General features: G+C 59.6%; 1 protein-coding gene across 1 annotated transcript; it reads left to right on the top strand.

Annotated features, from left to right (window-relative positions):
- Positions 1-23,987, top strand: HHIPL1 (HHIP like 1). The gene is made up of 9 exons (XM_036317330.1): positions 1-320; positions 6,043-6,689; positions 8,137-8,280; positions 11,277-11,605; positions 12,196-12,322; positions 14,686-14,831; positions 18,126-18,207; positions 20,818-20,900; positions 22,703-23,987. The coding sequence occupies exons 1-9, from the start codon at positions 45-47 to the stop codon at positions 23,335-23,337; spliced, it is 2,469 nt and encodes an 822-aa protein (XP_036173223.1). The 5' UTR covers positions 1-44; the 3' UTR covers positions 23,338-23,987.
- The last annotated feature ends 1,554 nt before the right edge of the window (positions 23,988-25,541 follow it).

Below are 25,541 nucleotides of genomic sequence, written 5' to 3'. Positions count from 1 at the left end.
CCAGGGGGCCGGGCCGGGCCGGGGCGGAGCGGGGCGGCGGCGGCATGGCGGGACTGCGGGCCGGGCCCGGGGCCGGAGCGCTGCTGGCGCTGCTGGCCTTGCGGGCGCTCGGGGCGGCGGCGCACCCGCAGTGCCTGGACTTCAGGCCGCCCTTCCGGCCGCCGCAGCCGCTGAGCTTCTGCGCGCAGTACTCGGCCTTCGGCTGCTGCGCGCCCGAGCGGGACGCCGCGCTGGGCCGCCGCTTCTGGGCCCTGGCGGCGCGCGTGGACGCGGGCGTGTGGGCCGAGTGCGCGGGCTACGCGCTTGACCTGCTGTGCCAGGTGAGCGGGCGCGGCGGCGGAGGGTGGCGGGCAGCCCTCCTGGACGGGAACCACCCGTGGGCGGCGGGCTTTGGGGCCCCAGTGGGAGTCCCGGGGGCCGGGGCGGGGAGATGGGCATCCTGGGATGGCCCCCGAGGGCTTTGCCCTTCGCTGGCTTTGTGACCCGGGCTTTCTCTGGACCTCAGTTTCCCCTCCGGAGGCAGGAGGGATGGACCAATGGTGTCCTCACTCCCCCAGCGTTTGGGGCCACTCCCTGGTGCTGGACCCTGCACGTCACAGCTCCTCCTTCCCTGTCAGGTGGGGACAATCTTACCCGCCCCAGGATTGCCTCGCAGACTAAGTGAGACGTATTAGGGGTTCAATGGACATTTCCAGTTGGATTTCTCTAGTGCCTGCCTTCTTGGCCCCCACTGGCCGCCACTGGCTGCCCAGCCCTGGGTGGGAACGGAGCCAGGCCCAGAGGCCGGTTCAGCGAGGGCCTAGAGAGCCGGGGACTTGCTGGGTGGTCACACAGCCCAGTGGTGGCCATGGTGGGCACCTGGCCCTCACTCATTGCCAATGTGAGTGGCCGCGTGGGTGGGAAATAAGAGGGGACGGGCCGATGGGGCCCTGGGGAGCTCCAGAATGCACAAGGGGTGCTTGCCCTTGGTGGGCTCTGTCCAGCCCCTGCTGTGCATCTCGGGAGCCAGACGGTCTGGTCAAGGGTCCGTCTGCTTCTGGGGCTCCACAGGCCCAGGTCCCATGGCTTTCCCACCCCCGCCACATAGCAGGGCTGGTGCATTCGCTCCAGATTTGTTGGTCGAGCACTTACTGTGTGGCAGGCTCAGCAGGGCAAATACTAAGGTGGGCTGTCCTCTTTCCCTAAGAGGAGGTCCCCTCTTTCCTCGGGAATCTTCCCAGCACGGGCTGGCCTTGAGCAGCCAGGGTGGAGTGGTTGCTAGCACCTCACCCCAGGCGTTTCTGGGAGTGACCTCACATCTGGAGTGAGCCCAAAGGGCAGTGAGGCTGGCTGGGGCTTCCCTGCGAGGCCTGGTGGAGGGTGGGAGAGGACCAGTTGGAGGACTGTGCTGGGTGAGCCAGGCTGCATCTGGATTATTCAGCACCTCCTGATTTCCACCCCTCTGGGCGGTGGCCCAGTGCCTTATTTGCAAGTGTTAGTCAGTGATGGTAACCATTCCTTAAGCATTCACCTCTGCCTTGGGGGGATGGGCTCCAGAGGAGGGAGGCCCTGAAAACACGCCCACCCCCAGGGTCCCCTCCAGAGCCTGCCCGTCTGGCACCCACATCTCCTCCAGAGCCCCCCCCCCCCCCCCCCCCCCCCCCCCCCCCCCGCCCATGGCTCCTCAGCTAGAGGGCCATTGTCCCTCCTGGCCCTTTCAGATCCTTTCTGGGAAAGGCCACACTTTCCCTGGAAAGGTAGGGAAGGCTTCCTGAAGGAGGGAACCTTGAGTTGCGTAGCCTAGGTTGTTGGAGCATTTGCTGAACAAGCACATGCATCATCTCAATTTATTCCTTCCAACAGCTCTGTGAGGTTGGAACGCCTTTCCTCTTTTGCAGATGGAGACATAAGCACAGAGAGGTTAAGGAACTTGCCCAAGGGTACACAGGGAATGGTAGACTCAATCTCCAGTGTGCTCTGGCTCCAAAATCCTTCTCTTGATCACTTTGCCATATTGCCTGCCTTCTTGAAGCCCCATTGTGGGCTGAGTCCCGGGTTCCCTGCCCTGGAGGGTCCCATAGTCTGTGGGGTGGACAGACATGCTCAGAGATGATTAAGTCCTAGCTAAGCAGAGCGGCTGAGCCGTTTCTGGCAGTTGCAATGTGAGAGCAGAAGTAGAGAGCTCACTCCACGAACCACAGAAGTACAATTTGGTGAATGCTGCATCTGCAATATGAACCGAGGGCTGTGGGAGCATCCATGAAAATAAACACACACACACACACACACACACACACACACACACACACAGGTGAGTCACTTTTCCATGGGTTTTCTGCAGCCTTCCCCCACTGGCCAGGGAGAGCCAGGGCCCTGGGAGGACGGAGGAGTCAGTGGAGACTTTGCAGTTGGGCCCCAAGTCATGTCTTCCAGATGCAGAAGGGGGCAAGGAGGGACCATCCTACACGAGCACTGTGTGCAGAGACTCGTTCTTCCTAAAGAACAGCTGGTGGACCTAAGAAGCCTTCAGGACTCACGCCCTGGCCAGTGTGGCTCAGTGGTTGAGTGTCATTCCATGCACACGCTGGGTTGCAGGCTCAGTCCCCAGTAGGGGGCGTGCAGGAGGCAGCTGATAGATATTTCTCTCTCATCAATGTTTCTTTCTCTCTCTCTTTCCCTCTCCCTTCTCTCTCTAAAAATCAATAAACACACACACACACACACACACACACACACACACACACATCCATACTAATAAAAGGGCAATATGCTAATTAGACCGGGTCAACTGGACATCTTCCGGTCATCCTTCCGGACAAAGCCATGGTGGAGGGTGCCAAGGCAGAGGTGGTGAGGGGTGATCAGGCCAGCAAGGGAGCAGTTAGGGGCGATCAGGCAGGCAGGCAGGTGAGCAGTTAGGTGCCAGCAGTCCCGGATTGTGAGAGAGATGTCCGACTTACTGGCAGTCGGACATCCCCCGAGGGGTCCCGGATTGGAGGGAGAGCACCCTGGTCCTCCATCCTAAGGGTGTTAAGGGTGAAGATTTTAGGGAAGGTCCCAGGGGAAGATCTCAATAGAATATTCATCAGCTTTCTAGGGTTGTCCTTTTAGGGTCTGGGCCTCCACTGATTGACTGGTCGGAGCCAGGGCAGGGGGTCATTATTCAATGCAGCTGGTCCTGAGGTCAGCAGTGGTGTTGCTTGTCTGGTTTTGCTGCTTTTCTGGGCCTGGAGCTGAAATACCACTGAGTCTAGTATCTCTAGGAAGGAAAGGTCAGGGGTCCAAACCACAGGAGCAGCGATATGCTAGGGAGGAAAGGTCGCCCTGGGGATGAGGTCCCACCCTACATTTGCCCTTTGCTAGGCACCCAGGGCTTTCCATCCTGGTGACCTTCTGTACCTGGCCCACCGTCCTTGCTCAGCTCATGTGCATGTAACTGCCTGCCACATCCCCGCCTCAAGAATCTTGGCTCTGAATCAGTGGTTCTCAACCTTCTGGCCCTTTAAATACAGTTCCTCATGTTGTGACCCAACCATAAAATCATTTTCGTTGCTACTTCATAACTGTAATGTTGCTACTGTTATGAATCGTAATGTAAATATCTGATATGCAGGATGGTCTTAGGGGATCCCTGTGAAAGGGTCATTCGACTCCCAAAGGGGTCGCGACCCACAGGTTGAGAACTGCTGCTCTGAATTCTTTCAGAGAAAAGGGACACAGGGTCTCTTCTGTAACTGCTTCCTGCTGAAGAGGGGCAAAGTTTTCCTTTGGAGCTGAGATCCTTGCTGTCTGTCAGAGGGATAATGAGGCCTGGCATGGAAGGAGGTGGCGATGGTGTCTGGAGGTGGTGTTCCCTGAGTACGAGTGGGGCTTGTGACCTGGTGGAGTCTGGATGTCACGAGGCCCCAGCTTGGCCACTTCTTGACGGGTGCCTTTCTGGAAGCGTCAGTTCCTCCTCTGTACAACAGGGGTCACAATGGCCATACCTCGTGAAGATTAGGTGGCATGTGTGTACAGACCCTCCTGGTCCTCCCACAGCCACTGGCTGGACTCAGGAGGCTACGGGGGACCTTGGGGTGGGGAGGTGACACTGCCCAGAGCCAAGCCTGGCCATCTGCCCCACTTGTCAGCAGAGTGGAGCATGTGAAATGTGCGGTCCCTGTCTGAGCTGAGACAGGGACTGACCAGGCTCTACGCACACGTCATCAAGTGTCCCTCAGCTCCACAGTAGCAGCGGAGGGTCCAGGGAGACAGGCTGTGGTGTGACCAAAAGCACAATCATGTAACGGGAGGGAGCAGCCCCTGGCCCGGAGCCTAAGCACGCAGCCAAGAGGGCAGCCAGTCACCTGCTTCCCCTGGAGGCCTCCTGCTGGAACCCAGACTGGCCCAGCCGATGAGGGGGACATGCGGCTGTCAGTGCCTTCCTTTCCACGGGAGCAGCTGCCCCTGAGGCCTCCTGGGCCCACAGTTGAGTCAGAGCAGACCTTGGCCTGATGAGCCCATGGTCGGGGAGGGTTCGCGTCAGACTCAGATTGGAGTCACGTCAGGGAGCAGGGGAGGCGAGGCCTCTGCTCTGGGAAGGTGGGGTGCAGAGGAGGCGCCGCGGTGCGGGGGGCACTTCACTAGGCCTTGGGGGTGGGCAGTTGGCCAGCCAGTGGAGCTGGGATTTACTCCACTTCTCTGCCCGCCCAGCCTGGCCACTCTGGCACGTGACCTTGGTCAGTGGCTCCCTTCTCCGAGGCTCCCCTTCCCCATTGTGCCATGGGGACAGGAGCCAGCCTCCTGCCTGCAGCTGCGTCAGGAGGAAATTCAGATTCACTGGCGTACCCAGCCTGTTCCCTCGCCCACAGCCTGCCCCAATACCCGGGAGCTGTTACTGTTAACTGCTATTTCTCCAATGGCCATGGTTATTCTTTCAGACGGAATAGGATTCTGCCTGTCAGGGAAGGGCATGCCTGCAAAGGGAACAGCGCTTGCTGAGGCTCAGAGGTGAAAGTGTCGGGAAATGGAAGGTGGGCAGGAAGCGGGAGCAGTGGGGACCGGAGCTGATGGCAGAGCTGTGGGGAAGCTGTGGGCAGAGTATAGGGATCGGCAAGGGCCTGGTACCTGTGTCTTGGCTCTCAGGCTGGGGGAGGTGGAGTGGGCTCTTAGCTCTCACAAGGTGGGTGCTGCAGGCTGGACACTGGGAGAGGCCTGAGCAGGTGTGTTGCCTCCGTCTGGGTTCCCAAAAGCAGAACCTGGGGCAAAACATATGGGCTATTTCCTTATTCCGTGAGATTGACGGGGGGGCAGAGAGAGAGCCCAGTCCAGGATGCTGCAAAATGTGGCTGATGCTTCAGCCGGTGGGACCACCTTTCCAAGGAGCTGGGTGGCAGGACTGCCGGTAGCAGGGCCGGGAGGAAGGCAGGACAATTTAGCCACCAGCACCTTTCTCCCACGGAGCAAAGGTTTGCCCCCCGAGGCATGAACTCCCCTACCTCCCAATCATGTTCACGGGGGCACTGAATGGGATCCACAGAGTCTCACCAATGGAGGCCCTGGGGGGAGGTGGGGGAGCCTGAGCTGTTGGCTTTTGTCCCATGGAGTTAGAGGCCAGCAGAGCTGAAAAGGGGCCAGTGAGGCCCAGCGGGTCCGACTCCTTTGTCTCATAGAGAAACTGCTCTGGCAGCCGCTGGAGGGGAGGACAGCACCAGGGGCCCTTGAGTCAGGAGCGAAGCAAAGGAGAACATTATGCGGATAAAGGGCGGCGGCATCAATGGGATTAGAAGAGAAAGTATATAAAAGAACTCAGACCCTCCTGGCACACAGTAGGTCCTCAGGGGTAGCTGCTGATGCTGTTGTTAGTAGCGGTTGTAATGTGCTTAGTGGTTCTCACAGAAGCATGAAGGCGAGGCGATCGGAGGCCTGCGTAGTTGAGACTAATCCTGGTAACGGATGGGATTGTCCCCATTTTACAGATTAGCAGCCTGGGGTTCTAGGAGGCGGGGTGACCTCTCCAAGGCCACACAGCTGGTATGTGCCACCACAGAGCATCCCGAGCTGTCCCTGTCCCTGTCCCTGCAGGAATGCTCGCCCTACGCAGCCCACCTCTATGACGCCGAGGACCCGTCCACGCCCCTGCGCACCCTGCCAGGGCTCTGCGAGGACTACTGCCTGGACATGTGGCAGACCTGCCGGGGCCTGTTCCGCCACCTGTCGCCCGACCGCAAGCTCTGGGCCCTGGAGGGCGACCGCGCCAAGTTCTGCCGCTACCTGTCCCTGGACGACACGGACTACTGCTTCCCTCGCCTGCTGGTCAACGAGAACCTCAACTCGAACCTGGGCCGCGTGGTGGCCGACGCCAAGGGCTGCCTGCAGCTGTGCCTGGAGGAGGTGGCCAACGGGCTGCGCAACCCCGTGGCCATGGTCCACGCCCAGGACGGCACCCACCGCTTCTTCGTGGCCGAGCAGGTGGGGCTGGTGTGGGCCTACCTGCCCGACCGCTCCCGGGTGGAGAAACCCTTCCTGAACATCAGCCGGGCGGTGCTCACCTCGCCCTGGGAGGGCGACGAGCGGGGCTTCCTGGGCATGGCCTTCCACCCCCGCTTCTGGCACAACGGCAGGCTCTACGTCTACTACTCGGTGGGGGTTGACTTCCACGAGTGGATCCGCATCAGCGAGTTCAGGGTCGCGGAGAACGACACGAACGCCGTGGACCACAGCTCTGAGAGGTGGCCTCTGGGAGCCAGGCCGGGCGGGGCAGGGCTGAACCTGGGCCAGTCAGACCCAGCCTTTACATGCTGCATGTTGCACGGGTGGTTCAATGGTTTCAGTGCCACCCGGGGAGGGGCTGACCCCTGTGCTCTGGGGTCAGGGGAGGGACAGCTGCCAGACAGACAGCACAGGATCCAGAGCCCCGGATCAGGCACTTCAGGTGGTTTGTTTCACTGGGTTCTCGTAAAGCCCAGCCAGGTCAGTGTTACTGTCCCATTTCACAGATGAGGAAGTGGAGGCTTCAGAGGTGACGTGACCTGCTAGGTCGCACAGCCAGGAAGCTCAGAGCTAGCATTCTGGCCTGTCCGTCATACAAGCCCATCCCACTGCTCCTCTCACCCCCACCCCATCCCCACAGCCCCAGGTGACTGAGCCCTGCGCCCTGCCTTCCACTTCTCTTCACCTGGACCTTCCCCACTCCCCCCGCCCCCTGCCCCAGCTGGTTTAGCCATTCCTTACCTCCAGGCCTCTGCCCCCGTCAACACTGATCCTGCTCTCTGCGTACTATTTACGCCCGGCTGTTTCTGAGACGGGCTTGTCCTGACCTTGTGTGGAGGGCACACGCACCAGTGTGAGTCCCATAGGGAAAAAGCCTGTACCAGGTCGTTCCCTAGGCAGAGCTTGGCATGGGAGCTACTGGGGTGTGAGGAATGACGACAGAGCAACGTGGGGAGGACGTGCGGCAGCTCTGAGTTTAACAGGTGAAGGAAGCTGCCTCACCTCCTTGGCTGGAGCACAAAGTGAGGGGTTGGGGGCACTGGAGCCCCGAGCTGGGGCCACTCAGCGGAAGCTGGAGCCGTGGTGGGCCCGGGCAGCAGGAGTTGGATCTAGGGAGGAGATAAGCTATTGGCAAGACGCAGCCGAGAGAGAGAGAGAGAGAGAGAGAGAGAGAGAGAGAGAGAGAGAGAGAGAGAGAGAGAGAGAGAGAGAAAGAGGAATGCCCTGGCTGCCCCCTTCCTCCTTGCCTCCAATCTCCTGCCAAGGAGGGAGTGTAGAAGTGTTCCGCTTACGTGTGGGTAGCCATGGCTGATAGAACAACCAGCTATGCCTGGGCCCACAGTTCTGCATGATCATCACAGGGCAGGGGTTAGCAGGGAGGAGCAGTCGAAGAAGCGTTAGACCAGAACTAGCAGACCTGAGTTCTAGTTCCAGCTCTGCTGTGTGCCCTTGGGCAAGTTTGTCAACCCCTCTGAGCATCCAAGTTCTCATTAGCACAACAGAGTGAACTACCCATGCCCAGCCCTCCAGACCTTTGTAAAAACCACGTGCTAAAAGGACACGCAGAGTCTTTGCCACTGTGCAGTGGCATCCAGGGGAGAGGAGGTCTTGTGGCTGTGATCTTGTTTTGTATTTTGGCTGAGGATATTTTGGGGGCCGGGGGTGGGGACATTTATCTTCTTTTAGGATAATCCTGGAGATTGAAGAACCAGCGGCGAACCACAACGGGGGCCAGCTGCTCTTTGGGGACGATGGGTACCTCTACATCTTCACCGGAGATGGCGGGATGGCCGGAGACCCCTTTGGGAAGTTTGGAAATGCCCAAAACAAGTATGTCCTGCTTTCAACTGGCTGGTGGGCTGTTCACATGCCCTGGATCACATGCTGTTCCGGAGGAGAGTTCCCTCCTCAGCCACACAGCGCAGGGCCGCAGGCAGGGGCCTGGGTCCCAGCTCAGCCTGCAGCTGGCCAGCCGGTGACCCAGGCAGGCCACTGCCACTCATCAGCCGGAGGAGAACAGCACTATTGCATGGGAAGGCTTGTTGTGAGGAGTGAGAGCGGTCATGTTTGTAGAGGGCCAGGCACAGTGCCCACTGGCCACAGGCACCTGAGAAGCGATGTTAGAGGGCATCTGGGAAGATGGGATTTTTTCTGAAGTCAGCTCAGCTCTGCTGGAAACAGAGGAAGGAAAGGGATGCTTCTCAGACCACGTGGGGAGTGCGAGCTGGTTGGAGCAGGGCTACATGGCACGTGGGTGTTCTGCCCAAGGCTCCCCCACGATGGCCCAGACATTGAAGCATAGTTTTGTTCTGTTAGTCACTTTTTTTTAAGTACTTTATTTTTTATTTTTGTTATTCCTCAGCTGAGGATATTTTTTCCATTGATTTTTAGAGAGAGTGGAAGGGAGGGGGAGAGACAGAGAGAGATACATTGATTGGTTGCCTCCGCACGGGCCCTGTCCTGGGACAGGGATTGGGCCACAACCGAGGTATGTGCCCTGGACCGGAATGGAACACCTTCAGTCCACAGGCCATGCTCTATCCGCTGCGCCAAGCAGGCCAGGGCAGTTAGGCACTTCTTGGCTTGAGCAGATGGCCTGCCGTCATCCCACTCCTAGACACACACACACACACACACACACACACACACACACGTCTTGTGAGTCTAGACGAGGCCATCCCGCAGCCTCAGGGCAGCCCCCTCCACTCTCTCAGCCAACAGTGATGACACCTTTTCGGCCCAGAAAGTAAAAATAGCGAGCCTGATGCTGATCACAGCGGTGAAAGTGCTCACAACTTGCGACTCGTGCTTTCACCTGGGGCTGTGTAAGAGGCATCGCACTTTCTCATGTTTGGGGCGAAGTTCAGAAAATAGAAAGGAAGGATTTGTGGATAACTGGACAGAACTTAAAACATTCTTTTGCTGCTATGAGCTTGGCCCCCTCATACACGGCAGCCTGGGCTGTGGTCTGCAGCTTGGTGGCGAGCAGGCTGGAGTGGGCGATAGGAGCCCTTGGGTGGTAGGGGGTTAACTGTGGGGCCTCTATTGGGTGGGAGGGTTTTCTCACCTGAGAGGACACGGTGAGATGCCTCCAAGGAGGGTGCTGATGCTGTGAGAATGACAGGCACACAGTTGCAAGACACTTTTTAATATATTTTATTGATTTTTTACAGAGAGGAAGGGAGAGGGACAGAGAGTCAGAAACATCGATGAGAGAGAAACATCGATCAGCTGCCTCCTGCACACCCCCCACTGGGGATATGCCCGCAACCACGGTACACGCCCTTGACCAGAATCGAACCTGGGACCTTTCAGTTCGCAGGCTGACGCTCTATCCAGTGAGCCAAACCGGTTAGGGCAGGGGTGGGCAAACTTTTTGACTCGAGGGCCACAATGGGTTCTTAACCTGGACCGGAGGGCCGGAACAAAAGCATGGACGGAGTGTTTGTGTGAACTAATATAAATTCAAAGTAAACATCATTACATAAAAGGGTACGGTCTTTTTTTTCAATAGTTTTATTCATTTCAAGCAGGCCGGATCCGGCCCGCGGGCCGTAGTTTGCCCACGGCTGGGTTAGGGTCAGGTCACTTTTGTCCTGTGACGAATGAAACCCACAAGCCACTCTCTCCTGGGAGCTGTGTGGAGGTTAGGGCTGCACCCCAATTCTACGTGGTTCTGGAGAGCCCCTGAGGTGACTTTGCTTGCCTCCATGGAGTCCAGAGCTGTCTAGGGGATCTGGCAAGGGGTCCCCCTGGGTTGCCTCATCTTTGAGGTAGGGGTGGAGGGTGGAGACCGTGGGATGAACTGGACCACACCGAGGCCCATCTGCACTCTGAGGCACCGTGGTTCTGCCCGAGACAGCCCTGGGAGTGTGAGAGAGAAAGCGAGAATTCAGCCCGTTTCCGGCTAAGATAGCAGTGTCTTCTCCCCGCTCTCCCAGTCCAACCTGTACTCCATATGGTGCACTTGACTGCCTCCAGTCACTCACTCATTCACTTTAGCAAACATAAGGAGCACCTCTTATGTGCCAGCACTGTGCTGGGCACGAAGAACACTACACGACTCATTTTCCTCGCAGCATTTCTGTTCACCCTGGAGCACAATCCTTTAAGAGGGCAAGGAGGCAGGACCACCTCAAGTGACGGTGAAGGACACAGGCCGGGGGAGGTCAGTGTTGTGGTAGAGAGCATGGGATTTTGGCCCCGGCTGGTGTGGCTCAGTGGATAGAGCCCCAACCTGCAGACTGAAGGGTCCTGGGTTCGATTCTGATCAAGGGCACATGTTCTGGCTGCGGGCTCGATCCCCAGTAGGGGGTGTGCAGGAGGCAGCAGATCAATGATTCCCTCTCATCCTTGTGTTTCTCTCTCTCTCCCTCTCTCACTTCCTCTCTGAAATCCATAAAAAAATATTTTTTTTTAAAATGTGGGTTTTGCGGCCAGCCGCCAGGACTAGACCCCAGCCCCACCGTTCACCGGGGGCGTGGCACGTGGGCATTCATGTGACCTTCCTGAGCTCAGGTCCCCATCTGTAAAGGGGGTCACAGCAACACCACCTGCCGGAAGCTGTGTGGTGAGGCCGAAGCGAGGCTGTAGGTGCTGTAAGTCCAGGGCTTGGCCCAGAGTCAGGTGCCGGGCGCTGCGGAATGAATGAAGGAGGTGACCCAGCTGGCAAGTCGCTGAGAAGGACCTGACCCGGCGGGGTCTCTGGCCCCACAGCCAGGCTCACCTTGGCCCTGGCTCAGCCATTGGCCCCGGGTGGTGCCCGAGCGCCCTGGCGCAGTCACCTCAAGCCGCGCCCTCCCCACCTGCCCTGTCCGTGCCCGCAGGTCGGCGCTGCTGGGCAAGGTGCTGCGCATCCACGTGGACGGCACCGAGCGCGGCCCGCCCTACCGCATCCCGCCCGACAACCCGTTCGTGGGCGACCCCGCCGCGCGGCCCGAGGTCTACGCCCTGGGGGTGCGCAACATGTGGCGCTGCTCCTTCGACCGCGGCGACCCGGAGTCGGGCGCGGGCCGCGGGCGCCTCTTCTGCGGCGACGTGGGTCAGAACAAGTTCGAGGAGGTGGACCTGGTGGAGCGCGGCCGCAACTACGGCTGGCGCGCGCGCGAGGGCTTCGAGTGCTACGACCTCAAGCTGTGCGCCAACGCCTCCCTGGGTGACTGCCTCCCTCCCTCTGCGCCCCGGACCCGCCTCCCGGATCTCCCCCATCCCCCACTCCCCTCCCCAAGGCTGTGCGCCAATGCCTCCCTCCCTCTGCGCCCTGGACCCGCCTCCCAGATCTCCCCATCCCCATCCTCCCACTCCCCTCCCCAAGGCTGTGCGCCAATGCCTCCCTCCCTCTGCGCTCTGGACCCACCTCCCAGATCTCCCCCATCCCCCATCCTCCCACTCCCCTCCCCAAGGCTGTGTGCCAACGCCTCCCTCCCTCTGCGCTCAGGACCCACCTCCCGGATCTCCTCCATCCCCTGACTCCCCTTCCTGTGTCTGTCCCAGGCTCAAGGAGACCGCCCTTGGGGACACCCTGATCCCAGATCCACCCCAAGGGATGTGCGCCAATGCCTCTCCCCTGGTCCCCACACCCGACCCAGGACCTGACCTAGCCTCTTCCCACTCTCCCCCTCCCCCATTCTCCTGGGATGCTCCTTGCTCTTCTCTGCACCTAGAAGCTGTAAGCACCCGCACGATTTGTTTGGGGGAGGGGGGTGCTGATCCCTTCCACTCACCCCGGCTTCCCCCACCCTGCAGATGATGTGCTGCCCATATTCGCCTACCCACACAAGCTGGGCAAGTCGGTCACCGGAGGCTACGTGTACCGGGGCTGCGAGTACCCCAACCTGAATGGCCTCTACATTTTCGGCGATTTCATGAGTGGGTGAGTGGCCTGACAGCCGTTCTAGGAGGCAGGGAGGGCAAAGGAGGGACCTAACAACTTCCCTGGGGGGCCAGGACCTGTCACTGCACCAGCTGGCCAGGGCCCCAGGTGCATTGGTCCAGGAGAGGCCAGAGAGGCCGTCCTGCTGGGGAGAGGGGAGCTGGGGCTCCAGCCCAGGCCTGACCACGGGGGCCCCTGGAGCCTTGTTTCCCAATTCCCACACTCTTCTGCCGGACGCCTCCCTGGGGGGCAGAGCATACCCCCCATACCTGCTGTGGGTCAGACTCCTTCCCCCGAGGAGTTTTGGGGCCTCATGACCACCTCGCTCTCCCATTGTACAGAGGAGAACACTGAGGCCCAGCGAGGCCCAGGGCAGGGATGCACCTGGCACGATGCCTGAAAGTGCAGCTGAGGTGGCCTGGGTCCCATCCTGCCCCCCTATTAGCCATGTGACTGCCTTCTCTCAGCTTCAGTTTCCTCATCTGCAAAATGGAGATGGTGATAGCAGCTGCCTCCAAGGTCGTCTGAGGACTGAGTCCGTTAGTACATGCACAGCACTTAGAATCGAGTAGCTCAGCATCTGGTAGCTGTTGCTTATCCCCACTGGAGCCGGTGTACCGAGGGCAGCTGCTGCTCAGGAGGGTGAGGCGTGAAGGAGCCTGAGGCTGGAGGAGAATGCTCACCTCTGCAGGCTGCTGACCCGGGCGTGTCTGCAGCTGGAGCTGAGAGAGAGCCTCTGGATGCTGGATCCTCTTACCAGCTCCGCCCCTTCCTTGGGGTCTGCCTCTGGGACTCAACTATCCCACCTGGAAAGTGGGTCTAAATGAAGCCTCAGCTTTTACCCCAATTCTCCTATCTCCTAAGTCACCTGACTGCAGACATTTAACTAATTTTGCCTCCCTTTCCCAAGCCCATCTGCTGGGCCAGGCTTTGTGCCAGGGCCAGAGAGAACAACAGAGTTGAAGAGTACCTGACACCCAAGTCAGGGAGACAGACACTCAGTCCACTCTAGTCTGCCTCAGAGTGCTGGAGAAGCCCAAGGTGGAGGCATTCAGGAGGGCTTCCCGGAGGAGGGGGCAGCGACCAGGGCCTGGGAGTATCAGTAGGTAATTGACACGCGGGGAAGGGAGTAAGGGGCCCGATCAGCATATTCTGAAGGTGCCCAGGTTCCATCTTGAGCTCCCAAGTGGAGGCAGCTCCAAAGTGTGTGCTCACTCCTGGCACCAGCCTCGCAGAGCTCTGCCACCCAAGCCAGCTCCTGACTGCCTCCTGGTGGTCACTGGGCGGGGGTGGCCTGAGGGGGCAGGAACCGAGCTGGTCTTTGGTCTCTGTGTGCCCCCCCTTCATGCTTCTCTGGTACACAGTAGGTGCTCAGTAAAGACTTCATGCAGGGCAGGCTTCATGGATGTGAAGGGCCCCATGCTGAGAAGGGCCCGCACATGGCTTCATGCTCTGCTGTCTCACTGTCTTGACATTCTTAACCCTTTTAGAACAAGGGACCCTGCACGCTCTGTTTGCACCGGACCCTCCAGTTGTGTGTGGTCCTGGTTGTGTTGGGGGCGGCAAGAACGGCTCCAGGTGTTAGACCGGCGGGGTCAGACCCGCCTGGGTTCAGCAGCCTCTAGCTGGGAAAGAATTCAGAGCCAAGACGCAAACTATAAGAGAACACTCGTTTGGAAAATCACCAAGGTAGAAGAACTTTGTAGAAGACATGGACTTAGGAACAAGTTACAGAGGCAAAGGAAGGGCCCTTGGGGTTTAGAAGTGAGGCAGGTACAGCTGAGGCTCCTGGGGGGAGGGAAAGGCAGGGCTGCTCCCAGGAGGGAGAGCCCGCTGGGTCCTCTGTCCTAAGGGTGTTAAGGGTGGAGGCTTTAGGGGCGGTCCCAGGGGAAGATCTCAGTAGAATATTCATCAGCTTCCCAGGAGCGTCCTTTCAGGCCTCCACTGATTGACTGGTCGGAGCCAGGGCAGGGCGTCATTATTCAGTGCAGCTGGTCCTGGGGTCCGCTGTGGTGTTGCTTGTCTGGTTTTGCTGCTTTTCTGGGCCTGGAGCTGAAATACAGCTGAGCCTAGTATCTCTAGGGAGGAAAGGTCAGGGGTCCAAACGAAGGAGCAGTGATATGCTAGGGAGGGGAGGTCACCCTGGGGGTGCGGTCCCACCCTACACTTGTCCGTTGCTAGGCGCCCAGGCTTTCCACCCTGGTGACCTTCTGTACCCGGCCCATCGTCCTTGCTCTGCTCATGTCTGGCTAACTGCCCACCACAGTTGCATGGGTAGCAGATGAGTGGGTGGATGGGTGGGTGGGTGGGGTTCCCCTGCGCACCAGGCCAGGCGTGACCCCACAGCTCATTCTCCTTTGCAGGCGCCTGATGTCCCTCCGAGAGAGCCCGGGGCCGGGCCAGTGGCAGTACAGCGAGCTCTGCATGGGCCGCGGCCAGACCTGCGAGTTCCCGGGCCTCATCAACAACTACTACCCACACATCATCTCCTTCGCGGAGGACGAGGCCGGTGAGCACTCCCGAGGACGCTCGTCCCGGCTGCCCATGCCTGGCTGGTCCCCCCATCCCCTGGGTCCTTCTGGCTTGGGGTTCGAGGGATGAGGTCTCAGGCCTGAGGTTTAAGGAATGGGGTGGGTCTCAGGCCTGAAACCACTTCAGGATGAAGAGTGATGTGTTGGCGGGAGGGTGGGGCTGGAGACCTTGCTTGCGCCTCATCCTCACCAGCTTCCCCTCCCCCTCCCCCCACCTCCGCCCTGGGTGAGGTTGCTGGGAGGCTCAGCTCCGGTGACTTGGGGAAGAGTTCAGGGCAGTTAGAGGTCCAGGAAAGTTAGGGACCAGGAAATACTGGTGGAAATGCAGGCGGGGGCAGGGGTGGGGGGCAGGGGTGGGTGTGGGGAGTGCCTCCCAAGACCTCCACTGCCCCGGGTTCCTGATGGCAAGTGTATTGGGCCTAGAAAATGAAGCCATGCGGGCTTCAGAACGTGGGTACCACCGCCCCCTTGCCTGTTAGTGGGTCTCCGTTCAGGCACTTGCATTTTCAGTGTAAGGAACAGTGGGGAGGGGGGAGGAAGAGGGGCCGTGGGGGCTGGGTCCCACTCCAGCCTCCTGCCTTTGTCCTTGGCCCTGGATTGTCCCTGGACAAAAGACTAGGGGCCCACGGTGGGGCCTAGTGGATGCTTGGCCCGGTTGCTGGGCAACACCCACCAGGGGGCCTTTGGAGGGGTATCCCCTTGCAGAGCCCAGTGCCCAGAGACCCCAGGCCTGAGTGTGGGAAACCTTTGTTGAGCCGACACCCATCAGAATCTAAATTCTCCAAAGGGCAGCCGCAGCCCCCACTGCCCTCCCCAAGCCCAGTGGGCTCCTGAAAACCCTTTCTTTTGGCCAATAGGGGGTTAACAGGTTTGGAAGGAGAGATGCTCTCTCTCTCCTCGGCCCCCCTAATCCCCCCCACCCCCCAAGAAAGGCAGGGCCTGGAAGATGCATTTCCCAGGGCCCTTCCTCAGCTCTCTGAGTGGCACCGAGTGAGGTGACAGCCAGGCGGAGGCCCCTCGGAGACGGATGGCCCAGGGACAGCCTGTGGCAAGCTTGGGCCGCGGCCCCTGGAAAGCACTGCGCTCTGGGGTCCAGCGCAAACAACCCGCTCCCAGCTCCAGGCTCCAGCCTCCATCTCTCTAGCTGCGCCTCTAAGACAGCGGTTCTCAACCTTCCTCATGCCGCGACCCTTTAATACAGTTCCTCGTGCTGTGGTGACCCCCAACCACAAAATTATTTTCGTCGCTACTTCAGCACTGTCATGTTGCTACTGTTATGAATCGTCATGTAAATATCTGATATGCAGGATGGTCTTAGGTGACCCCTGTGAAAGGGCTGTTCAACCGCCAAAGGGGTCGCGACCCACAGGTTGAGAGCTGCTGCTCTAAGACTTGTAAATTGTGAAACAAGGGCGTCTGCTGGCCCGGCGTCCTCCAGGGACCGTCCACATGGCAGAGACCAGGAGGGCAGCCTGGCCCCAGGCAGGTCCGTCGTTGCTGGTGGGGCTCCCTGCCTGTGCATGGGGCTAGGGCAGCCGTGGGCAAACTACGGCCCGCGGGCCGGATCCGGCCCGCTTGAAATGAATAAAACTAAAAAAGAAAAAGACCGTACCCTTTTATGTAATGATGTTTACTTTGAATTTATATTAGTTCACACAAACACTCCATCCATGCTTTTGTCCCGGCCCTCCGGTCCAGTTTAAGAACCCATTGTGGCCCTCGAGTCAAAAAGTTTGCCCACCCCCGGGCTAGGGCCACGGCTCCCAGCAGATCAAGGCCAGAGGGAGCGTGGAGTGTGCCTGGTCCAAACCCATCACTTTACAGGTCGGGAAACTGAGGTTGACTATTCTGCTCAGCCCTGGGGCGGGGAATGTTGGACCCAGCTGGTGCCTGGAGGCCTCCCAGAGGGCCATACGCTTGAACTTGGTCAGTTGGAGGAAGACAGGGGAGAAAGGCATTCCAGGCTGCAGAAGTGGAGTGCGCGAAGAGCCCCCAGGCCCTTCAGGGGCTGGAGTGCAGATGGGAGGGCCACACCGCCAGGAGGGAGACAGTGGCTTCCAGGGCCTCTCTCCGGAAGAGGCCCAGAGAGGAAGTGTGCCTGTGTCTTGGCCTCATGGCCACCATGTGTCCTACATCCGTGTGAGCTTGGGGGCAGAGACGGTGCTGAGATAGGGGCCTCGCTTGCACTCCCCAGCTGTGTGATGCTGGACAGGTCACTTGGCCTCTCTGAGCTCTCTTTTCTCACCTCTAAGATGGGAATGATGAAGCCTGTTTCCTGGACATAGGTGCCTCTGGTGGCAAGGGCCGGGGGCAGAGAGCGAGGACTCACATTCCCTGAGCGCCCATGGTGCCAGGTGCTTGTGACCCCACTCACTGCATTTCCACTCCCGTCCCCAGAGGTGGGGAAACTGAGGCCCAGAGTGGGGGTTCCCGGAGCTGCGGGTGCTCACAGGGGGCTGAGTGCAGGGACTGGCATTCACACGAGAAACTCCCCAAGCTAGTGTTCTGCCTGCTAGTCAGTGAGTGGAGACAGACTCTAGCCTCCGGACTTGGCCGGCCCAGATCCCGGTGACTGACATCAGCAGTCAAAGCTGGTGCTGACAGCACTGACCGTGTGCCCTTTTAATCTAAATGACAGTCCTGCCCGGCCGGTGTGGCTCAGTGGTTGAGCATCGACCTATGAACCAGGAGGTCACCCTGGTCACGGTTCAGTTCCTAGTCAGGGCACATGCCCGGGTTGTGGGCTCCGTCTCCGGTAGAGGGCGTGCAGGAGGCAGCCAGTCAATGATTCTCTCTCATCCTTGATGTCTCTCTCTCTTTCCCTTCTCTCTGAAGTCAATACAAATAGACCCAAATGACAGTCCTATGAGGCATTTCATTTTGGGATGAGGAAGTTAAGGCTCCAAGAGCCAGGTGTGCCCGCATTACCCAACAGGCAGTTAGTAAGGAGCTGGGACATGGACCCTCATTGCGCCCAGAGGTGTGTGGTGCTGGGCGTGAAACCCAGGCCGGTGACCAGGGGCTTCTGAGGGCCGAGCCTGGGTGGTCCAGCAGAGTAGCCACTGCCCTGGGGAGCTACAGAGGCCCCGGGGCACGTCCGCGGCCGTCTGGGGCTGTCTCAGTTCTGGGCGCTGGTGAGCTGCGTGGGCCTGGACCCCTCAGGGCTCGCCTCCTGAGGTCGGGGTTGGTCTCAGAGCCCGAGGTGGGGGTGTGGGGCCGCTGGGACAGCCTCCAGGCAGCGTGCTCACTCCCTGCCTTGTTTCTTGTCCCAGGGGAGCTGTACTTCATGTCCACGGGCGTGCCGAGTGCCACAGCAGCTCGTGGGGTCATCTACAAGATCATCGACCCCTCCAGGTGAGCCACACCCCCGGCGCTGCCCGCACTCCGTTACCTCAGTTTCCCTCTCTGGCACTCCCTCAGGCGGAGATTATTCATGTCCCCATTTTCCAGATGAGAAAACTGAGGCCCAAAGAGGGAAGTGGCTAGACAAGCCCATCCTGCTGGTGAGAGGCAGATCCAGGATTCAAACCCGGACTTCAAAGTCCACCTCTATCCACGACAGGAGGGAGTCAAACGCACTGATTGGGGGCTCATAAGCACAAGCCCCATCATCACATTTTTTAAAAACTGAAAGCCCTTAGAATTTAGAATAGTTTTAGGTTTACAAATAAGTTGCAAAGATAATACAGAGTTTTCCCCATATGCCCCTCACCCTTCTTATTTATTTATTTATTTACTTACTTATTTATTTATTTTCCTCTATTATTTACATGTCTTACATTATTACAGCACCTTTGTCACAATTAACGAGCAATATTGGCACATTACTATTCATTAAACTCCATACTTCTTTTTAAAATTGAGGTGACTGCACTTTTTAAAAAGAATTTCTCTAGTTTTTCTCTCAGATTCTTTTTGCTGTTCCAGAATTACGTTAGTCATCACGTCTCCTTAGCCTCCTCTGGTCTGTGACAGCTTTGCAGACATTTCTGCCTACCGCATTTTTTCCTGAAATCACAGGTCTGTTCATTATTACTATTATTTTTTGTTGTTGTTAATCCTCGCCTGAGGATATTTTTCCCATTGATTTTTGGAGAGAGTGGAAGGGAGGGGGAGAGACAGAGAGAAAGACATCGAGGAGAGAGAGGCATTCATTGGTTGCCTCCCGCACACAGCCAGGGCCGGGGATCGAGCCTACAACCGAGGTCCGTGCCCTAGACTGGAATTGAACCCGGGACCCATGGGTCTGCAGGCCGATGCTCTATCCACTGAGCCACATCGGCTAGGGCCTGTTCATTATTCACATATTTCTCAAGAAAACCCTCGGCCTCCCCTCTTTACGTGGGCAGCGCCAGGATTACCTCCGTGTGAAGGGCACCTGCCAGCTTTGCATTTCCCCTCGTTCCTTTCCCCGTTCTGCATAAACATTTCCATGTTGCATCCCCCCAAAAGGACCGGTTTTAATGGCTGCGTAATTTTCTGATGAGTCATCGTGCCCTAGCTATCTTCCCCGTTCCTGGCCGTTTCCAGCGTTTAGAGCAGATGCTTCTCTAAGGAAATGTCACATGCACGGAGCACCTAATTCGCCAGATGCGCCTCGGACCGTCACTGCCTTATCTTGGCTTATCCGGCGGCAGGGCAGAGGTCGCTTCTGCTCACGGTCTTGTGTGTGGGAAGAGGCAGAAACCAGCCAGACTTCCTCCCTCCCTCCCTCCCTCCCTCCCTGACCCTCCTCATCCCTCTCATTTTTCTCTTTTGGAATAAACGTGTTTCTTTGCCCGGCAGCATGTTGCACGAGGCCCCATTACAGAACCTTTGGAAAACGAAGGCATGAGGAGTGGCGGGGTGGGGCAGGGCTATTCATTACCGCCCAAACATAACCGCATTCATGTGGCAGCTTTGGGTGTATCGCCTACCTTTTGCACAACAAAAATGTTTTTCATAATTTCCTTCAGGAACAAACCCCTGCTGGGCCTGTGTGGGGCATGTGGATAGTATTTGGGTTCGGGGCCACCAGAAAACCCACCGTCTCCGGCTCTGACAAGTGCTGCCTGCTTCTTCATTCTGGGGGCGGGGGGGGGGGCAGGGGTTGGGGGCAGGCCCACAGTTTCGCTCTGCGGCTTCCCTCTTTGGCCAGGCCCGTCTGGAGGCCCCTCGTGTCATGTGGCTGCTTCACCCCTTGGGCTTTCCCCTGAGCTGGTGGAACCTATTGAAGTCTGTACCCACGTGGTCAGCCCAGAATCGGCGGATCCCATTCAAAGACTCACAGATCGAGAGCCAAAAACTAATTAAAACGAAATTCCATTCCTTCCTGGTGCCCCTTGAAGATGCCAGAAGAGCCCAATTCATAGTCCTGGCAACCTTTTCTGGCTCTTTTCTCTTCCAACTCTCTACGCGCCTCCCCCCATCCCCCACCCCCCCAAGCCCCTGGGTCCCCCAGCTCTGCTGCCAACCCGGAGACACACTCTCTCTCTGCCTTTTTCCTTTAAATGGACTGAATCTCTCCCTGGTCCCTGCTGGCAGAGGAGCCTCTGTTTCTGCGTCACCAGAAACCCAGGAACCAGGAGGGCAGGGACCCTCCTCAAAGGCTGTGGGCTGGGGCCAGGGTAGGTTACAGTGACAGGAGTCGGACTGGCAGGCTGTGGGAGGTTCAGAGGACAGGCCATGCCCGGAGTTAGAAGTGGCTCAGGTGAGCCACCGGCCTCATGCAGAAGTGGGAGGAGGGATTCCTGTCCTGGGACTGGACTGGACTCCTGTAGATCCTGGGGCAAGGAGCACGTGGGGACACTGGGCCACACAGCAGGTGCTCCATAAATGGCCACCGGTGTCACCTGCCCAGGCCTGGAAGCACACGGGCCCTCCCCTCCCTGCCTGGCCATGGGGGCGGTTGGGGGGGGTGCGATGTCAGAGGACATGCTCAGGGCGGGCTCCCAGGCGGGTTCATAACCTTCTGTGTGTTGGCAGACGGGCACCCCCCGGCAAGTGTCAGATCCAGCCCGCCCAGGTGACGGTGAGGAGCCGCCTCATCCGCTTTGTGCCCAAAGAAAGTAAGTGTCCACCAACAGGGATCCAGTGGGGGAGGGACGCTCCTACAGCCCACACCCAGCATGGGCCCTCCCAGCTGGACCCTCTGCCGGGCCCTGTGCTGGGCACACATTAGACGCTCAGTTAAAGTGGGCAATGTGTGCCAGTCCCAGGCCGTGGGTGGGTGGCGCAAAGGGGCTGCAGGTCTCAGAGGGGGCATGCGAAGGGAGAAATAGCTGTTTCCAGGGAAGCACCCTCAGAGTCCACGAGAGGCACAGAGAAAGAGGGTGTGTCATGTGTGAGCAAAGGATACTGGACCGTTATCCTGGGTGCAGGGTCCCTAGGGGAGGGGGTATCAGGGCTGGGTCGGCCACAGGATGCTTCCACTTTGACAAGGTTGGTGCGGAGGGAGGGAGGGGTGCCAAGCTTCAGGACCTGAGGGGCCGGGCAACGCCACCACTGACTGCCCCCGGGATCAGGGGCTACCTGGAGAGGCTTGCCCTGAGGAAGGAGTTGTTCTATGGGGCCAGGCTCGGTGGGAGCGAGGCCCAGTGTTGCCAGACCTTTCCATTCTTTTTTCTTTTTTTTAATAGTTTTATTGATTTCAGAGAGGGAGAGATAGAAATATCAATGATGAGAGAGAATCATTGATTGGTTGCCTCCTGCATGCCCCACGCTGGGGATGGAGCCCCCAACCCCGGCCTGTGCCTCGAACCGTGACCTCCTGGTTCATAGGTCAGCGCTCAACCACTGAACTGCACTGGTCGGGCCAGACCTTTCCATTCTTAAGAGAAGCAGGAAACCCACCCGTTCATTATTCAGTTCATTCACAGCACTTCCGTGCGCTTCATTTTGGGCATGTCACACTGAGCGAGATGGATGTGGTGTCTGCCTTTCCGAGCTGTTACCTACACATCTCCTCATTTGAAAATGTTGGCTTTAAAAAACCACCCTGTGGCCCAAAGGAGCTACTTCAGGAGGGCGAGTGTACCCAGCAGGTCACCAGTTGGCAGACTGGGTGTAGGGGCTGTAGAAGGAGGGCAAGGCTAGGCCCCTGGGCGGGCGGGGTGCCTGGCCCCGAGGAAGGGGACCCCGGGTGGAAGAAGCTGGGGGAGAGAGGAGCTCGGGGTTTGGGGGGAGTAAGTCCAGCCTCAGGTGGCTTCAGGTCTGGGCCAGTTTTGCAGACACTCCATTCAGCAGTTTCCGGCACTCTTGGGGGGACCCGCTCCAGGTCAGGCCAGGCCCTGTCCTGGCCGGGACACACAGACATGTCATTTAGCATCCCGGACCCAGTGACAGCGTGTGTGCTGGTGCCATGGGGACCCAGGGCAGTGCAGGATGTGGGCATGGAGGTCTCGGAGCAGAGGCTGAGGGCTGAGCCTGGAAGGGAGAGGAAGGGTGCACCATGGCGGGTGGGGGGTGGGGTGGGGGTGGGGGAGAGGAGTCTAGGCAGAGGGAGCAGCAAGAGGCCAAGCGGGAGAAGCCGGCAGCCAGGGGCCTGGCGGGAGGCTGCACCCTGAGCAGCAGTCCCTAGGCAGGCTGGTTCTCATCCAGCCCGTCTGCCGTGGCCCCCTCCTCCCATCAGAGGGTCTCAGCTTCCCCCTTAAACCAACCATTGGAACCGGAAAGGGTCACTTGCTCTGAGAAGCCCCGAGTTTACAGTGTGAGGGACGGGGACTCCCAGGAGGCAGGGCGACCAGAGAGGCACGCAGCCGCGATGTCTGAGTGGAGGGTAGAATAGGACATCTTTCCCTGGGGTCTGCATTCCCGGACGGAGAGCTGGGGGGCCAGGGCCGCTCTGACCGCAGGCTCTTCCCTCCTGCAGAGTTCATCCGGAGGGCCGAGAGCACCCCGCCGCCCACGAAGGTGCCCAGCCGCCGCCGCCCCACAGCCCCTCCCCCCGGGCCCACCCCGCGCCCAGCGAGGCCCACCCCACGCCCAGCGAGGCCCACTCCGCGCCCAGCAAGGCCCACCCCGAGCCCAGCAAGGCCCACTCCGCGCCCAGCAAGGCCCACCCCGAGCCCAGCAAGGCCCACTCGGCGGCCTGGCGGCCGGAGGGTCAGCGGCCGGCGGCGGGGCCAGCCTGGCACCGAGAACTCCGCGCCCTTGAATGGGGCCGTGCGCCTGGTGCGGCCTGCGGGCCTGAGCCCCGGCCGCGGGCGTGTGGAGGTGTTTGCAGGCGGGCGTTGGGGCACGGTGTGCGACGACGGCTGGGACATAAAGGCCGCCGCCGTGGTGTGCCGCCAGCTGGGCTTTGCCCACGCCGTGCGGGCCACCAAGGGCGCGGAGTTCGGGGAGGGCCGCGCGCTGCCCATCCTGCTGGACGACGTGCGCTGCGCGGGCGACGAGAAGACCCTGCTGGAGTGCAGGCACAGGGGCCTGGGCACGCACAACTGCCGACACGAGGAGGACGCGGGCGTCATATGCAGCCATGAGGACCCCGACCGTGGGCGAGGGTAGGGGTCCGGCCCGGCTGTCCTGCCTCGGGTCGGAGCCTGGCAGGGCCCTCCACCCGTGTGTGCCTGGGGCGTGCGCCGGAGGGAGGGTGGAGGTGGCCATGGGTGTCGTGTAGAGGGTGGCGCATCTGAATGCGGCCCTCACTGAGGTGTGCACGGTGTTCTCTGTGTGTCCCTGCTCACGTGTCCCGTGTGTGCGGGGCCCGGGGCCCTGCAGGGTTGGTCCTGGTCTTTTCTTACCTCCGAGCAGCGGCATGAACACCGTCTGGCCTGGGGACCCTGAGCACTGAGGGCAGCCACCCTTTAAGGACAGACATGGCCCCTGGCTGTGTTAACAGAGGCCCAGCTGGTGGACCGGGGGAGGGGACCAGGCCTGCCCTGCCAGGGCTGGAGCAGAAGGCCCCAGAGCAGCTGAGGAATGTGTGGCTGAGGAGTGTGGCCCCGCAGTTAGAGGCGCTGCAGAGAGCGGGAAGGCATCGTGGCTGCCCCCGTGAGGGTTAGGCTGCCTGGGAGGAAGCAGTGCCTCCGGAGGGCGGGCTGGCTGGGGGGGACTGGGTGACCCTGGGGCAGTGGTCGGCAAACTCATTAGTCAACAGAGCCCAATATCAACAGTACAACGATTGAAATTTCTTTTGAGAGCTAAATTTTTTAAACTTAAACTATATAGGTAGGTACATTGTTATTAACTTAATTAGGGTTCTCCTAAGCTGGCCTTTGCTAAAAAATGTCCTCAATCTGATTGAGGTACGTTCGCTGAGGTCGACCCCTTCCAACTCTCCTATCCTCAACTCGTGCATGAATCGCGAGCCCCTCCCCCTCGCTGCGTATCCCGGGGCCCGCCTGCGCCCCGTCTCCCTTTGCCTAACTGACCGACACCCCCCACTTCTTCTAACGCCACTTCTTCAAAATAGTCTCGCCCAGGCCGAAAACTGACTTCTGCGCATGGGCCACCAAGTTTCAATCGCACTGTACATGCGCGCCCGCACGTGGTATTTTGTGGAAGAGCCACACTCAAGGGGCCAAAGAGCCACATGTGGCTCGAGAGCTGCGGTTTGCCAACCACTGCCCTGGGGGAAGCCTCCTGGTCGCCTGGGACCTCATCATGACATTGGGCCCCTGTGGATACTTTGGGGGGTGGGGGAGGGTTGTGTGTACTGGGACACCCATCCCTAAGGCTTGACTCTGCCCTGCTCCTCAGGACAAGCCACCAGCCACTCCTAGTTCCCAGGTCCCAAGTCCCAGGTCCCAGGTGAGTGGGGGACTCCAGGCTTCTCTGCTCACCTTCAGGGCTGCATCCGGGCCTGTGGGCCACCTGTGTGACCTCCAAACCCAGCCCTGCTCAGTGAACCCTCCCTTCCCGCCAGCCCCACGAGGGGCGACCGGGGCTGGGGCCCAGTGAGACTACTGATGCTTTGTCTCCAGGGGCTGTGCCGACATGTGACTGTTTACAACCCCTTCCTGCCTCTTTCTCCGCCCCCCCCGCCTACCTGGGAGTTGGGGTGGGGGCCGACCCCGCAGCCTCTCTCTGAGTCTCTGTGACCATGGATGGCCTTGGCCCTGGCTCATGCCAGGCCTGTGGAGGGGCGTCAGGGACATAAGCAGATGGTCACTGGGCAGTGAGAGCGGAGTGGGCACTAGGGGCCATGTGGCGGCCAAGGAACCGGCTCCGAGTGTAGAGTCCGGGCTGCAGGGCCACCTCTCCGACTCCTACCTCTGCCCTGAGCTGGGCGTCCTGGGCCCCGGCTCTCACGGCGTGTGGGGCCCGTTGAGCCCCTGGTGGAAACCTCCATTAGCCCCGCCACAGCGTGTCACCTCTGTGCTGGTCACCGCTGCGAGACCGCACAGCAACGAAGGTGCACAGAGGCTAAACATCTTAAATGGGGGCACCCCGGCAGGGAGGGAAGAAACCAAACTTGAACCCAAGCAGCCTAGCCCCAGGGCCTGCCGGCACCCTCGCCACTGCACTCCCAAGAACGCCAGCTGCGCCCAGAAAGGTGCGGCTTGGTGCCTTCCCACCCTCCATCCAGCCAAACTCCTCACTGTGCAGAGGGGAGCGCAGTCCTGAAGGCTGTGAGGGCCTGTGGCTGTGAAGGCCGAGACCAGAGCCCGGGAAGGTGGGGTGGCCCTCCAGGCTCTCAGAGCAGGCAGCACCCTGGCCTGCCCATCAGAGGGACAGAGCTCTTGGTCCCTCTGAGCCAGCGTCAGGGG

The sequence above is a fragment of the Myotis myotis genome, unplaced genomic scaffold (genome assembly GCF_014108235.1).
Source record: "Myotis myotis isolate mMyoMyo1 unplaced genomic scaffold, mMyoMyo1.p scaffold_m19_p_1, whole genome shotgun sequence".
Lineage (NCBI taxonomy): Eukaryota > Metazoa > Chordata > Mammalia > Chiroptera > Vespertilionidae > Myotis > Myotis myotis.
The sequence above is the reverse complement of the archived record's forward strand: the minus strand, read 5'-3'. Positions and strand labels throughout refer to the sequence as shown.

Bases quoted from the DNA above. Each gene is read 5' to 3' on its own strand.
- HHIPL1 (XM_036317330.1), top strand. From the start codon at position 45: ATGGCGGGACTGCGGGCCGGGCCCGGGGCCGGAGCGCTGCTGGCGCTG. The intron at 6,690-8,136 runs GTGGCCTCTGGG...ATCTTCTTTTAG, and splicing joins GTGGACCACAGCTCTGAGAG to GATAATCCTGGAGATTGAAG. The intron at 12,323-14,685 runs GTGAGTGGCCTG...TCTCCTTTGCAG, and splicing joins TTCGGCGATTTCATGAGTGG to GCGCCTGATGTCCCTCCGAG.